This window comes from Nerophis ophidion, linkage group LG26 (genome assembly GCF_033978795.1).
Source record: "Nerophis ophidion isolate RoL-2023_Sa linkage group LG26, RoL_Noph_v1.0, whole genome shotgun sequence".
NCBI lineage: Eukaryota > Metazoa > Chordata > Actinopteri > Syngnathiformes > Syngnathidae > Nerophis > Nerophis ophidion.
In genome coordinates this window covers 7,528,557-7,545,541 of record NC_084636.1, presented here as the reverse complement: position 1 = coordinate 7,545,541, position 16,985 = coordinate 7,528,557, and the positions used below count along the sequence as shown (strand labels likewise).

At 38.9% G+C, this 16,985-nt stretch overlaps 1 protein-coding gene across 4 annotated transcripts in view; it reads left to right on the top strand.

Moving 5' to 3' along the window:
- LOC133543811 (importin-13-like) overlaps nt 1–16,985 on the top strand; it is a 93,171-nt gene that overhangs the window by 13,426 nt on the left and 62,760 nt on the right. For all 4 annotated transcript variants that reach the window (XR_009804527.1, XM_061888612.1, XM_061888613.1 and 1 more), the window contains 3 exons: nt 11,209–11,334; nt 11,400–11,756; nt 15,329–15,582. Coding sequence is in view for 3 of the 4 variants with exons in the window: in XM_061888612.1 (XP_061744596.1) it covers nt 11,209–11,334; nt 11,400–11,756; nt 15,329–15,582 (737 nt within the window). In the remaining variant the exon portion in view is untranslated. The remainder of the gene's footprint in view (nt 1–11,208; nt 11,335–11,399; nt 11,757–15,328; nt 15,583–16,985) is intronic.

Genomic DNA, 16,985 nt, shown 5'->3' with positions numbered 1-16,985 from the left:
TGTGGGGAGTATATACACTATGTAGATGACTATGTACAGAATGAGAAAAGTATATATACACTATAAAAGCATATAAACCTGTATGATACTTCGAAGAGTTGCTGGGGATCAAATTTACAACTGGGTTGGGGTTTTGTGCAATCCAAAGAGGTTCATTAGTGTTATGATCCGCTGCCCGGATCATACCATATTTGTGTTTTGTTACGTTTTTGTATCATATTCTGTTAATGGTTCACTTCCTTAGTTCCTGTTTGTTCTGTCACGATGGCTGCTTATTATTTTCACCTGCCACGATTTCCAGACGCACACCTGTTTTGCTAATCACCGTCCTTAATTAAACCTGCTTTTTCTGTTCATTCTTTCTGGCTTTGTAAGTTAGTGTTTCACATAGTTTGTGTTTCACTACAGTAACGAATCGAATTCCATGTGTTTACTTGCTAGCTTTCACGATAAGCCTTTTGTTCCTCTAGCTCCCATGCTAGTAGTTTTTGTTTTCTCTTTTGTGCCTTGTGCAAGTTTGTTTATTTCCCTAGCTCCCATGCTAGCACTTTTGGTTGTTTCTAGCTCCCATGCTAGTTTTGTTTGTTTGCCTTTTGTGCCTAGTACCAGTGTTTCTGCTGTTAGTCTGTTTTTAGTTTAAATAAACCATTATTTCTTGCCTTCACGCTGTGTCCGAGCCCGATCTGCATCAGGGAAGAACGAACCGCATCACAATGCCCCGAAGTGGTTACACATTGGGTCTTCAAAAAAATTATGCGATTTTGTTATTCTTATAGTCAGACCTGTGTTTATTTCCCTACCTGATGGTTTCGGCCACAACTTTTGCCTGCCTCAAAGGTTTTCACGTGATGGCAGATGGCGCTGTCAGCCTGCTACTACAAGCAGGAAGACGGCGCCAAAAAACGTTTGAATCGGCTTACCAAACACGTCACAGCAACGTCACGGTATAACCTCTGGGGAAGGCAACAGTTGTAGCCGAAACACAGGTCTGGCTATAAGAACAACAAAATCGCATGGGGGAATATATGTGCGTATGTGTATACTACTCCATGAGTGCGTGTTTTGTCTATGAGCCTTGAGGTCGCTCTGCAGGGCGTTACAGAACAGAGTCAAAAACAGACATCTTACCCTGCAGGGTGAACCCCGCTTTAGACTCCTTCCACTTGAGCAAGCCCCACAGGTGCTATCTGGGGTTCATGTTTTAATTTTCCTGAAGGAACTCTCCTGAAGGAATCAATAAAGTACCATCTATCTATCTATCTATCTATCTATCTATCTATCTATCTATCTATCTATCTATGTCTGCTGGAATTTTTATTTTCCTGAGGGAACTCTCCTGAAGGAATCAATAAAGTATCTATCTATCTATCTATCTATCTATCTATCTATCTATCTAGGCAATTATTTTGACTCATTGGGCCACATTTAGAGAAAAAAATGTGTCTGGGGGCCGGTATATCTATTTTTAGGAACACTAATACAAAACCTCACAATAATGTCTGATTGAATGCTAAAAACGTTATGACAGACCGCCTTAAAAAACGGAATGGAATTTTTCATGTTTCTATGAAGGATAAAACACTGAATATTAGACAAAATATGAATGTCACACCACCTTTCGATCAACATATTTTACAATAAAGTGAAACGCAACAAAAATGCAACAAACGGTGAAATATGAACGCGAAGAGTACAAAATAAACCCACCTACAATCTGATATATATGATATTTGCTGAATTTCCCCCTGGGATCAAAAAAGTACTTTCTATTCTATTCTATATATCACTAAGCTTTAGAACTTTTTGTTGTGAAAATCTCCTTCCGCGTCAGTGGAAACACTCCCCACCCACGCTGCTTGGTGCCTCCTCTGAGCTGCTGTGACGTAGAATACAACAGCAACTAATTAGATGACCATAGTAACTAATCAGATTACCATAGTAACTGGTATATCATCCATAAATGCAGATTCCGACCATTGAAATACTTTGTATGGTTGACGACTTACGGTCATTAGAAAACATGACAGCACATCATAATGGCAGCTACCTCTCTTTGTTTATAATGTCTATTTTCTGCTGATCTACTCTCTAGTTTTTGCTGCAGCTGTTACATATACTGTAATATTGTACATGGTAATTGTTATACATTGTATATATGATATAAACATATAATATAATATATCAGTATACATCATATACTATACATCTATTATGTAAATATTACATATATGTTATATTTTATATTGCTACTACGGTACATTTTTAGTCTATTTTATACCTGCATAGTCCTTTCCATCCTTACACTTTCCATCCTTTGTAACTGAGCTACTGTGTGGAACAATTTCCCTTGTGGATCATTAAAGTTGGTCTATGTCTAAGTCTAAGTCCATCCATCCATCCATGTCTGGTGGAGACACTTTATAGCCTTTATTTTCCTCAGCAAGACAAAAAAAAAAGACACAGCCAGCCATTTTCCTACGTAACAGAATACAATGTTGGAATTGATGTTTCCCTTGATGAACCGCAGCTTCTCAGTGCCGGCAGCATTCATGCAGCCACCGACCATGACATTAACCACTAGCATGTTTGACTCTCAGCAAGACTCAATTATCTTCATAGCCACTTGTTGGATAGTACATCGCTACTCATGCTACACAAGCTGTACACTAACTACTCTGAAGTATATGCAAGTTTGGTTTCTATATTATTGTCCCTTGAAAAGATACTCGATACTATGATAAAAATACTAATGGGTGCCTGTTGGACATCAATTTTTTTGTGTTTGTTCTTATTATTCATCGTTCCTCTGCAAGCCTTTGATTCTCATAATAATAAACTGCAGTTTTAATAAAAGGAGCGATTCTCAACAACCTTAACACTGAATGTTTCCATGCTTCTGAGAGGAGCAGTTGCATGGAGTTACTGTACTCTTGGAGCATTTACTCGTTGTTCCATAAGACACAGTCACGGTTTCTAGCTCGTCTTTGATTTAGTGGTTGCCTCTTGCGTATGTTAACTTCAACTTAGTATAGTGCAGAGCAGCTTGGACAAACCCATGGATGTGTGAGAGCAGATGGCGAGTCTGTGTGTCTGAGGCGCCTTTTCTCACTTGTATCGCTCTCCTCCAGAGTTGTCCCATATATACAACATACAATTGAAATGATATAAACGTGGCTTACGACTGATATTTCAATTATATCCCCCTATCGTGATTACATCGGAGTTGACAAATGTTAGCCGTCTCCTGCAAATTCAAAAGCGACAAGCTGCAACAAACGCATCGTCAATGAAATGTAGCATTCTGACGAAAGTGGCTTGATAGTGTGGCTAAAGTCTACCTATACAGAGGTTCTCATCCTTGCTTGAGTAGTCACGTCCGGCTCACATCAATATGCGTGGTGGTCATTGCGCCATTTATCCATCCCTCCATCTTCAACCGCTTATCCGGAATCGGGTCGTGGGGACAACATCTCCAGCAGAGACCCTCAGACTTCCCTCTCCAGAGCAACATTAGCAACTTCCTCTTGGGAAATCCCGAAGCGTTATCAGGCCAGAGAGATGTAAATCCCCCCATCTGGTCCTTGGTCTGCCGCGGGGTCTCCTCCCACTGGGACGTGCAATGAGGACCTCCCTAGGGAGATGCTCGTGAGGCATCCGCACGAGATGCCCAAACCACCTAAGCTGGTTTCTTTCCAAATGAAGGAGCAGCGGCTCTACTCCGAGTCTCTCTCAGGTGACTGAACTTCTCACCCTATCTCTAAGGTAGATGCCAGCCACTCTTCTGAGGAAAGTCATTTCGGCCGCTTGTAGCCGTGATCTTATTCTGTCGGTCATGACCCACATTTCATGACCATAGGTGAAAGTAGGAATGTAGATAGCTCGGTAGACCGAGAGCTTTGCCTTCTGGCTCAGCTCTGGTTTCGTCACAACGGTGCGGCAGAGAGACTGCAATATTGCCCCAGCTGCTCCGATTCTTCGGCTGATTTCCGTCTCCATCTTTCCCTCACTTGTGAACAAAAACCAGAGATACTTAAACTCCTCCACCTGGGACAGAGTCTCGTTCTCTACTTGGAATGTACAAACCATCGGTTTCCTGCTCCATTTAGCCTTTCTTAAAGAAAAATGCCCCACGCGAATGGCAGAAGAGTGCACCATTTTCCGAAAGCCTAAGGGAGCAAGCAGAGTCGAAGAACAAACAAGTTTGCTGTGAACTTGTGATACTTTGTGATGTTTAGATGGTATTTTCACATACTGTCTTTTTCGGACTCTAGTGCAGTGGTTCTCAAACTTTTTTCAGTGATGTACCCCCTGTGAATTTTTTTTAATTCAAGTACCCCCTAATCAGGGCAAAGCATTTGTGGTTAAAAAAAAAAAGAGATAAAGAAGAAAAATACAGCACTATGTCATCGGTTTCTGATTTATTAAATCGTATAACAGTGCAAAATATTGCTCATTTGTAGTGGTCTTTCTTGAACTATTTGGAAAAAAAGATATAAAAATAACTAAAAACTTGTTGAAAAATAAACAAGTGATTCACTTATAAATACAGATTTCTACACATAGAAGTAATCATCAACTTAAAGTGCCCTCTTTGGGGATTGTAATAGAGATCCATCTGGATTCATCAACTTCATTCTAAACATTTATTCACGAAAAAATAAATCTTTTAACATTAATATTTATGGAACATGTCCACAAAAAATCTAGCTGTCAACACTGAATATTGCATTGTTTGCTTTTCTTTTCACAGTTTATGAACATATGTTCATATTTTGTTGAAGTATTATTCAATAAATATATTTAAAAAGGATTATTGAATTGTTGCTATTTTTAGAATATTTAAAAAAAAATCTCACGTACCCCTTGGCATACCTTTAAGTACCCCCAGGGGGTACACGAACCACTGCTATAAGGCACTCTTAAAATCCGTTAGTTTTCTCAAAAATTGACAGTGCGCCTTATAACCCGGTGCGCCTAATGTACGGGATAGTTCTGGTTGTGCTTACCGACCTCAAAGTCACACAATAAGATATACATGTAGACTGCAATATGACTCCAGTAAACAACACCAAAAATGTAAGTGTTCCATTGAGAAAGAAAAAAAAAATAACATTACACATGGCACTCAAAAATCCGTCAAAATGTTGTACAGTATGACTTTGAAGCCGCTCCGCTTGATAGATTGTCGGCCCATTACGGCTATTGTAGTCAGAGTTATGGTGTAGGGCTGGGCGGTATGGCATTTTATTAATATCTCGATATTTTTAGGCCATATATATATTTTCAGGCCACGATATATATCTCGATATTTTGCCTTAGCCTTGAATGAACACTTGATGCATATAATCACAGCAGTATGATGATTCTATGTGTGTACATTAAAACATTCTTCTTCATACTGCATTAGTATATGCTCATTTTAAACTTTCATGCAGAGAAGGAAATCACAACTAAGTCAATTGACCAAAAGTATATTTATTAAACAGTTATTAAGCAGTGGCACAAACATTCATGTCATTTCAAAACAGAAAGTGCAAGATTGTCAGAGACATTTTAAAACAAGCTATTAGTGCACTTTCGTGCATGATGTCACTAAGATCAGTGGTCCCCAACCTTTTTGTATCCGCGGACCGGTCAACGCTTTACAATTTGTCCCGCGGCCCGGGGGAGGGGAATCCTTTTATTTTTATTTATTTATTTTATTTTTATTTTTTTTCTTTGTCATGAAGAACGGATGTTTTGTCATGAAAAAGGGAGGTTTTTGCTGTTGGTGCACTAATTGTAAGTGTATATTGTGTTTTTTATGTTGATTTTATTTAAAAAAAAAAAAAAAATATATATATATATATATTTTTTTTTTTTTAAATAAAAATGAATAAAAAATTATTCTGCGGCCCGGTACCAATCGGGCCACGGCCCTGTACCAGGCCGCAGAATAATTTTTTATTCATTTCTAAGATGACATATCAAAACAACACCAAATGAAAATGCACTTTTTGTACAGAACGCCACTACAATAGTTCAAAACAAATAAAGTTCACTTTTGTGCATGATGTCACACAAGATATTTCAATAACTGTCATTCAAAAATGAGCTGCATACTAGGAAATCAAATAGTGTGTATGTCCTTCGCTATGTGGTAGGTTCCTGCGGACTTTATCTCCTTCTGTTGTTGACTTTTTTTTTCATACTGTGTTGATGTGGAAATGGTTGCCTCTGCATTTTGTTGGTGTGGCACCGAACGGACATGTTGACATGCGGAGTTTTAAGCACTCTTTATTTTCTAACGTGACTTTTCAAATGATGCTACATATTAGCAGTAATGCTACTTTTTGTAGCAACGCTTTTGGCCCACACTTGACAAATTACGGTTGTCTGTTCGACATATTCCCACTTGAAGCCAAACCACCGCCAGACGATAGACCCCCTGCTGTTTTTCTTGGGAATTAATTCTTCCTTCATTTGTTACCAGGTTCGAACCTACTTTCTCTCGTATTACCACTCGCACCACAGCTAACGTTACCCATGCTGCTACCTCTGCTCCGCGAGGGCATATACGTATGTGACGTATGTAAGAAGGTGCGCTTGTTTTACGTCTCCGTGAGAAGCAAAGACAAAAAAGAGTGGGAAGAACCTGTAGTGTAATGCCAGCAGCTAAAAGCAACTGTGTGAGAACGTATACTCGAATATCACGATATAGTCATTTTCTATATCGCACAGAGAGATATCCGTGATATAGCGAGAATATCGATATATCGCCCAGCCCTTGTTTAATGAATACAATGAAGCAAACTTAAGCATATAAAGTCAACTTGTTTTTTCATTCTACTGGTACTTTAGGCCAGGTAGTGCAGACATGGTTGCCGCCATTTACAGCTCCATTCTGAACACAAAAAAAAAACAGACCCTCTTTTGTTGTTTTTGAACCAGTTAATTGAAGACAACGGCGTGCGGGCCATGACTCACAGAAGACAACGAGGGGGTCTTTGTGACGCAACAAATGCAGCAAATTGCACGCGTTTTGTATTCCGTGCTTTTGATTATTAAAAGCTGGGAAGCGCAGACATGGGGGTGCTGCTTGGGTCAGGAGTGTGATTGCGCCATGAAGTGCACTAATGAGCCGCTGTTGCTGCTTTCTGCACTAACAGCACAATTAGCCAAAAGTGGGAAGGAGAGCTGAGCTGACTTGCAAAACAACATCCTAATGTACATGTTTGCTATAATGATTGCTGGAGCTCCTGCGCAGGGCTCGTTTAGTTGTTGTTCTTTATCTCCACCCATCTACAGTATATCTTCCCATACCAGTGTTTCTTTTTTTTAATTTAATTTATTTTCATTGACATCCAGCATCAGACATTCTTATCCATTGCATCATATTCACACACATCATATATCTGTTGTCTGCCCTAAATGTCAAAATAGATATTTTTTGGTTTATATCCCAACCATACAACCGCCCAAAAAAAGAAACAGCAGAAAAACAAAATAGTATTTGCAAATACATCAATTAAATAAAGAAAAAACTGAATAATAATACATTATTGGTAATAATACATTATTAATAATAATAATCTGAAATAAAATAAAATAATAAAAAATAATTTGTATGTATATATATATATGTATATATATATATATATATATATATATATATATATATATATATATATATGTATATGTATATATATATATATATATGTGTGTGTGTGTGTATATATACGTGTATATGTACGTGTATGTATATATATATATATATATATATATATATGTGTATGTATATATATATATATATATATATATATATATGTATAATGTTTATACATATAGGAAGTAATCCCTTTATTTTTGTATTTTTTTAAGAAGTACAATAACTAATTCAAGAAATTAAAATCAGGCTTGTGGGGCGTAACTTAAATCAGTGGTTCTTAAATGGGGGTACGCGTACCCCTGGGGGTACTTGAAGGTATGCCAAGGGGTACGTGAGATTTTTTTAATAAAATATTCTAAAAATAGCAACAATTCAAAAATATTTTATAAATATATTTATTGAATAATACTTCAACAAAATATGAATGTAAGTTCATAAACTGTGGGGGAAAAAAATACAACAATGCAATATTCAGTGTTGACAGCTAGATTTTTTGTGGACATGTTCCATAAATATTGATGTTAAAGATTTCTTATTTTGGGAAGAAATGTTTAGAATTAAGTTCATGAATCCAGATGGATCTCTATTAAGGTCCCCAAAGAGGGCACTTTAAGTTGATGATTACTTCTATGTGTAGAAATCTTTATTTATAATTGAATCACTTGTTTATTTTTCAACAAGTTTTTAGTTATTTTTATATCTTTTTTTCAAAATATTTCAAGAAAGACTACTACAAATGAGCAATATTTTTGCACTGTTATACAATTTAATAAATCAGAAACTGATGACCTAGTGCTGTATTTTACTTATTTGTTTCTTTTTTTCAACCAAAAATGCTTTGCTCTGATTAGGGGGTACTTGAATTAAAAAAATGTTCACAGGGGGTACATCACTGAAAAAAGGTGGACAACCGCTGACTTGAATGACCCAGTATGAAGTAAATTTCTCCAATTTATTATCAATAAAAGCTGTTATCTTCTCCATTAGACTGTATAATACATATGTTCCTTGACTGCACTTAAATGTAGAATATATGTAGAATATATTTATACTATTCATATACTATATATATAATATATGTTATATATTATTTATTATTGTCTATTGTGAGCGGACTGTGGTGCTGAATTTCCCCCAAGGATCAATAAAGTACTTTCTATTCTATTCCATGTTATTGATGTCCATTGTGATTTCCATCCATTGCTTCAAAGATGGACTCTCCTGGGATATCCATTTCCGAGTAATGGCCTTTTTACAGGCCACCAATAGGTAATTCATTAAGTGTTTATCTTTTTCAGCCAGTCCTGAAGTACATGTCTGAAACAATAACAGTTTTTCACAGCACTGTAAGCGTTTTTTTTTCTGCCGATGGTGGGTTGCAAGGGGGAAACTGCATGATGACACAATTGTTGAATGTGCATAATTGGGAAAAAGTGGAGGAAAACATAAAACAAAACAAATATGTGTAGAAAATATGTATTTAACGAGTAGGGGTATCAATGATAACCGCGGTGAAACTCTCGTTGGTTGGTATTACTGTTTTAGCTTTAGCCATAGCTCCTATTGCCTACCATGTTTAACATTTGTAAATTATTTTACTAAAATACAAGAAAATACCAATCTTGTGTCCTTATTGGAGGACATTTAGATGCTAATTGACTGTCCAACTTCACTTGGCACAAGTAAACTGCTGCAGGACTGCTTGTATTGGATTTTAGATGCAAGTTGATACACCATTAATCGTCTCTTGCTGCTATCAAACCAATATCAATATCTGATTAGGACACCAAAGTGTACTTTGGGGCTTTTCATTTACTATAAAGCACCAAAATGTAGTATCTTTAAGCTTTATTCAAGCAGATTCCATATGAAATGTAATATTTCAAAGTTCCCATGGGCACTATTATTGCATTGCCAAATCTGTCAGTGTTTTTTTTTTATGTGGTGGCTGATGGATGCGTGTGTGGGTTACTTGTGCCTGCATTCCCTTGAAATGCCATCATTCATCTTTGCTGTATTCTTGTTTCCCCCTGCTGTTTGTTCTCCCTGCACTCAAGTGCTTAGTACCACTATATGCGCTTTTTTTTTTAGGTCAGTGCTTTTGGAGTCCATTTATGTTTCTTTGGTCCCTTCTGACACAAGAGGCTTCTTTTTCATGGTCACTCGTTTTTTTCTACCCCAAAAAATGCATTTGAGCACCGTATTTTCCGGACCATAGGGCATACTTGCCAACCCTCCCGAATTTTCCGGGAGACTCCCGAATTTCAGTGCCTCTCCCGGGACAACCATCCTCCCGAATTTGTACCGATTTCCAGCCGGATCTGAGTGAGGACAGCCTGTCGTCACGTCCACTTTTCCTCCATATAAACAGCGTGCCGGCCCAGTCAGGTTTTAACATCTACGGCTTTTGGAGAATGCACAACTGTAGCTGAGATAGGCGCCAGCGCCCCCCCGCGACCCCAAAAGGGAATAAGCGGTAGAAAATGGATGGATGGATGGACAACTGCACACAGGGCTTCACGGTGGCAGAGGGGTTAGTGCGTCTGCCTCACAATACGAAGGTCCTGCAGTCCTGGGTTCAAATCCAGGCTCGGGATCTTTCTGTGTGGAGTTTCCATGTCCTCCCCGTGAATGCGTGGGTTCCCTCCGGGTACTCCGGCTTCCTCCCACTTCCAAAGACGTGCACCTGGGGATAGGTTGATTGGCAACACTAAATTGGCCCTAGTGTGTGAATGTGAGTGTGAATGTTGTCTGTCTATCTGTGTTGGCCCTGCGATGAGGTGGCGACTTGTCCAGGGTGTACCCCGCCTTCCACCCGATTGTAGCTGAGATAGGCGCCAGCGCCCCCCGTGACCCCAAAAGGGAATAAGCGGTAGAAAAATGGATGGATGGACAATCGCACACACAACAAGAACAGTACAATCCATCAAGAAGTGCGGCTTGATAGCTTACCAAAGTCATACTAAAACATTTTGGTTGATTTTTAAACGCCGTGTGCAATGTTCTATATTGTCAATGGAACTTATAAAATGTTGCTGTTGTTACCTTGAGTCGTATGGCAGTCTACACTTATCTTCTATGTGTGACTGCCATCTACTGGTCGCACTTATCATTTCACCATGTACCAAATAAAATAGCCTCAGGGTCTGTAGGCAAAACCAAAATTATCCCGTACATTAGGCGCACCAGGTTATAAGGCGCACAGTGGTGCGCCTTATAAGCTCGGTTGGTAGAGTGGCCGTGCCAGCAACTTGAGGGTTGCAGGTTCGATTCCCGCTTCTGCCAACCTAGTCACTGCCGTTGTGTCCTTGGGCAAGACACTTTACCCACCTGCTCCCAGTGCCACCCACACTGGTTTGAATGTAACTTAAATATTGGGTTTCACTATGTAAAAAGCGCTTTGAGTCACTTGAGAAAAAGCGCTATATAAATATAATTCACTTCACTTCACTTCACAGTCGAGTTTTGAGGAAATGAAAGGTTTTTAAGAGCGCCTTATAGTCCAAAAAATGGTAGAGTTCATCATTGATTTGATTATGTTGTATTCCCCCCTTTTGCAGGCCCTTCACCAGTTGTATTATGATCCGAACATTGACAACAAGAACCTGGCCCAGAAGTGGCTTATGCAGGCCCAGGTGTCTCCTCAGGCGTGGCAGTTCTGCTGGGCTCTGCTCAGCCCAGACAAGGTACATAACAAGCACGTAAAACAACGAATATGTGAAAAGTGAAACTGTTTTCTCATCACACGTAGGTGCCGGAGATCCAGTATTTTGGCGCGAGCGCACTTCACACCAAGATCTCCCGCTACTGGTCGGACATCCCCAGCGACCAGTACGAGTCTCTGAAGAGCCAGCTGTTCTCTCAGATCGCCTGCTTCTCCTCGGGCTCTAAGATGGTGCTCACGCGGCTCTGCGTGGCCCTGGCCTCGCTGGCGCTCAACACCATGCCCGAGGCCTGGCCGGGCGCCGTGGCGGAGATGGTGCGGGTGTTCCAGGAGGAGGGCGGCGGGGTGGACGGGCGGGCGCGCTGCCTGGCGCTGCTGGAGCTGCTCACCGTCCTTCCTGAGGAGTTCCAGACAAGCCGCTTGCCGCAGTACCGAAAGGGGCTGGTATGTCGCGCCTGACCAATTAAAACAATATAATAATAATAATTAGTGAAGTAGATTTTAATAACCACTGCTCAAGCACCAGCTTTTTGGCTCTGCATGAGAACAGTTCCCTCTTTGCTGTAGCCCATTTTTTTATTACTATTTAATTCATTTAAGAAGGGCAGCACGGTTAAACATGTGCCTCACAATACGAAGATCCTGAGTAGTCCTGAGTTCAATCCCGGGCTCGGGATCTTTCTGTGTGGAGTTTGCATGACCTGATCTTTCTGTGTGGAGTTTACATGTGACAGCGTGGGCTCCCTCCGGATACTCCGGCTTCCTCCCACCTCTAAAGACATGCACCTGAGGATAGGTTGATTGGCAACACTAAATGGTCCCTAGTGTGTGAATGTTGTCTGTCTATCTGTGTAGGCCCTGTGATGAGGTGGCGACTTGTCCTGGGTGTACCCCGCCTACCGCCTGAATGCAGCTGAGATAGGCTCCAGTGACTCCAAAAGGGACAAGCGTTAGAAAATGGATGGATGGATGAATGTTTGCAATATTTCAGGGTTCCTCACAAAGAAATCTTACAATGTATTAAATCAGGGGTGTCCAAACTTTTTCCACAGAGGGCCGAACACGGAAAAATTTAAGCATGCGGGGGCCTTTTTCATATTTTTCATTTTCTAACCATAAAATATATGGATTTTTTTAAAAAATCCTTACGGCTCCTGGGGAGCATAGAGGGTCTCAGTCACTAAAATGTTAAAAATAAGTCAAATTATTATTTTTATTTTTTATTTAATGCTTACAGTAAATCTCTACATCAACTTGAGGTTGATATAAAGTAAAACAAATAAGGTTTTATGCCTTTTCTGTCAAAGACAACTTAGTTTTTTATAGTAAAACTGAAAAATGCAGATAGATTGATAGATAGTACTTTATTGATTCCTTCAGGAGAGTTCCTTTATTTAGCAATTAAAGCCCTCAAAGATCAATAATGCAGGACACCATTGATTTTAATTATTTCATATTTTTGAGTAATCACAGTGAAAGTTAAATAAAATCCTACTAAATATATTTGAGATCCGAAAGGTTCCCCACTCATGAAGTGATGCATTTTTATTATTTTTTTTAAAAACTTTTAACACTTAAATTTCAAGATCAACTTCTGATATATCTGTCAATTTTAAGTTTGAACTATTATTTTGTTTGTTTTATGCTCTTTTGTCAAAACTTTGATGTTTTTATACGGCAACCACACAACATATGCAATATTTTTTCCACATAAAACATTTTAAAGTGATAATTTTTAAATAATAATTACTTATAACATAGATTTGTTTGTCCTTTTTTTTGAGCAATGGAAAAAAAAAAAGAAAATGAAGACAAAAGAAAAAAAAAACTGTCTGCATGGCAGCTTTGTGTCAACATTGCCATTTCACCTCATTTCACTTTTTTAAAATGTTTTTTTAAATTTTTGCAATACTATCAATTTTGCAATTTTTGCAGAATGTGTGGCGGGCCGGTAAACAATTAGCTGCAGGCGGCAAATGGCCCCCGGGCCGCACTTCGGACACCCCTGTATTAAAACTAAAAAAATTGAGTAGATGGCGAATGATGTAGAGAAATGCCATTTTTTACCAATTTTCCCAATAGATTTCATATATTTTAAACACAAATTTCGATGCTCCTCTGACTCGCATGATTAGATACACTTATTAAAGGTGTTTGAGAAACTCTCTGATGTTTGTTTATGCTAAATTAATCCCAACATTAACGCCGTATAAAACGTTGTCGCTACTGGTTAGGGCTGCACAATTAATCAAAATCAAATCAACATGGAGGTTTTAATTAATGCGGTAAATAACCGAAAGATGTTGAAGTTTTTTTTTTCTCGGCCGTCACCGGCTTTTGAGTGACAGCCATGTTCGCCAATCAGAATGTTCGACCCTCGCGTTTGTTCGTCTCTCGATTCAAACAGGAAGAATGACGCCCTACTTTGTGCATCGCTCTCAGCACCCGAGCAGTTTTATTTCACAGTAGAATTAACTGAACAGTGATCCCTTTTTATGTTGTGGGTTTTGAAGCCCTTTGAGACATTTGTGATTAAGGGCTATGTAAATAAACTTTGGTTGATTTTCAGTCATTCACAATCTTTGTCTCGGCGGGGACCAAAGCGGGGCGCCAACACGCTCAAAGTACAGAGAGCTTTGCAAAAAGTAACAAATTGAAAGAAAAAAATAATAATTTTGAAGCCAAATGTCCTGTTGTGGCATTATTTCAGCTTCAAATTGGATGGGTGATATGAGCCCATCATCACGGACAAACAAGAGAGTGATTACAAAAAAGCAATACACAAAAAGACAACATCTGAGCTCATTTTTCCAACTGTGAAAAGCAAAGCACTTTGAATTGTTAAAATTTTTTGCTCATAGAGATGTGTCGATATTATTATTTTTGTTTATTTATTAAGGATAACAACGTTATTTACCTTCCAATTACAGTATGATAGTAAACCATTCTACATTTGAGTAATGATAAGTTGATATCCTTTTAAAGGATTTTATAGATTCTAGCACCTCCCGCGACCCCAAAAGGGACAAGCGGTAAAAAATGGATGGATGGATGGATGGATTATGATTACATTATAATATAATCACTGTAAAGAACATGATTTTAAGAACAAGTTTGCAGTGAACTTGTGGTATTTTGTGATTTTTAGATGGTATTTTCACATACTGTATTTTTCAGACTATAAGGCAGTGGTTCTCAACATTTTTTCAATTTTTTTTAATTCAAGTACCTCCTAATCAGGGCAAAGCATTTTTGGTTGAAAAAAGTAATATTCAGCACTATGTCATCAGTTTCTGATTTATTCAATTGTATAACAGTGCAAAATATTGCTCATTTGTAGTGGTCTTTCTTGAACTATTTGGAAAAAAAAGATATAAACATAACTAAAAACTTGTTGAAAAATAAACAAGTGATTCAATTATAAATAAATATGTCTACACATAGAAGTAATCATCAACTTAAAGTGCCCTCTTTGGGGATTGTAATAGAGATCCATCTGGATTCATGAACTTAATTCTAAATATTTCTTCACAAAAAAAGATATCTTTAGCATCAATATTTATGGAACATGTCCACAAAAAATCCAGCTATCAACACTGAATATTGCATTGTTGCATTTATTTTCACAGTTTATGAACTTACATTCATATTTTGTTGAAGTATTATTTAATAAATATATTTATAAAGGATTTTTGAATTGTTGCTATTTTTTTAGAATATTTAAAAAAAATCTCACGTACCCCTTGGCATACCTTCAAGGGTACGCGTACCCCCATTTAAGAACCACTGTACTAATAATCTGTATCAGCTCTGAAAACAATTGGTTGATCTCTTACTGTTATTTTTTTTAAAACACATTTTTACTGAATTCTTTTGACGTCATTCCACTTTATGCTTCTCTTGTTGAGCACTTTGTGCAGATGTGCACGCGACTATTCTGCATATATGGACAGAGATGCCAGGCATGCATGACCTTAAAGTGAGTACCAGCATAACAGTATTTATTCTCCCATCAGGTCCGTGGCGCCCTGGGGCAGGAGTGGGGGTCGGTGTGTCCCTTACTGCAGCAACTGCTGCGAAGGTCGGACAGCCCCGGAGCGGTGAAAGCCCGCGTGTTGCGCTGCCTGTCCTCCTGGGTGCTGCTGGACGTGCCCCTCAGCGAGAGCGAGGGCCTGGTGCACGACTGCTTCAGCGCCCTGCCCGACCCCGAGCTCTTCGACACCGCCGTGGAGGCGTTGGTCAACACCATCTCTCAGCCCGACTCCCAAAGGTGTGTGTGTCGTCCGGTGACGGGGAGCGTGACGGCGAGTAATAGAACTCTATTAGGGGAACCGGCGGGGTGGGCGCCGGCGGGGCGTGTTGGCAGCCGGGGGAGAAGAGAAGAGAAGAGAGCGGCACTTCTTGGTTGGCTGCCGTTGCTATGGTTACGAGGCTGAGGAGAGATGTCATCATGCCCGGTTGATTCAGACGCGGCAGGCACACACTATCCTTCCCCTCCAGGGGGAATGAAAAAAGGGACTGGGCGGGAGTGATGGACGAAATGATGCTAAGAAGAGATGGAGGTTAATTTGAAAGACGTCGTCATGGATTTACATCCCGACCCCTCTTTTTCACCCTCATTCAGAGTCAGAGTTAGAAGTGGGTTTAGCGCACTAACAGCACATCACAAGCTTTATTGTTTTCCCAGCGATTGCCATACACCAGTGGTCCCAAACCTTTTTGTAGCTGTGGACCGGTCAACGCTTGATAATTTGGACCGCGGCCCGGCGGGGGGGATGTTTTTTTGGGTTGTTTTTTTTTGTCATGAAAAAAGGAGGTTTTTTTGGACTGGTGCACTAATTGTAAGTGTATCTTGTGTTTTTTATGTTGATTTAATAAAATAAACACATTTTTCTGCGGCCCGTTACCAATCGAGCCGCGGCCCGGTGGTTGGGGACCACTGCCATACACCACACGTGTCAAACTCAAGGCCCAGTGGCCAGATCTGGCCCGCCACCTCATCTTATTAAGCCTGGAAATAATATGTACCAATGAAGTACTGTGACTTTTCTTACTAAAAGTATCCTTTTTTCTATTTTGGGAGAGAAAAAAGTAGATGTACTCCATAACCTAAATATTGTCTAATTATGCAAAAATATATTATTAAACATTCAAACCATTTTTTAAATAGAAAAAGTAGTGCTTACAACATACAGATAAGAAGAATTATGAGAATTACTTTCCACCTTATTGGAAATAAGATATTCTTCATCTCAGTTTGTTAATAATGACCGAATTAATTAGTTATATATTAAAAAACAGTTGTATGTATAGTAATTCACATATGTTATTCTATCATAAAAAGGTCAGTAAATGTTGTATATATTTGTAAACGCTCTGAAGTGGGAAAGGGAAATGATTAAATTAGCTTTGCTTCTTCCTACTCCTTTTCGGACATGATGCAAAGTGAATGATATGAAATTGTGTAATGTATTATAATGGAAGTGTGTTCATGTTTAAAATAAACAAAAGAAAGAACAAAAAGAAATACTAATAATAATGATTTCAGAGCAAGTTATCCATCAAATTGTGCAATGTAAAAGTAGCAACAGATTTCATGGTAAAATTGTGAAATTGTTACATTATTCTCTAAATGAAAAATATAGTACTTTTTTTTTTTTTACCGTAACAAAC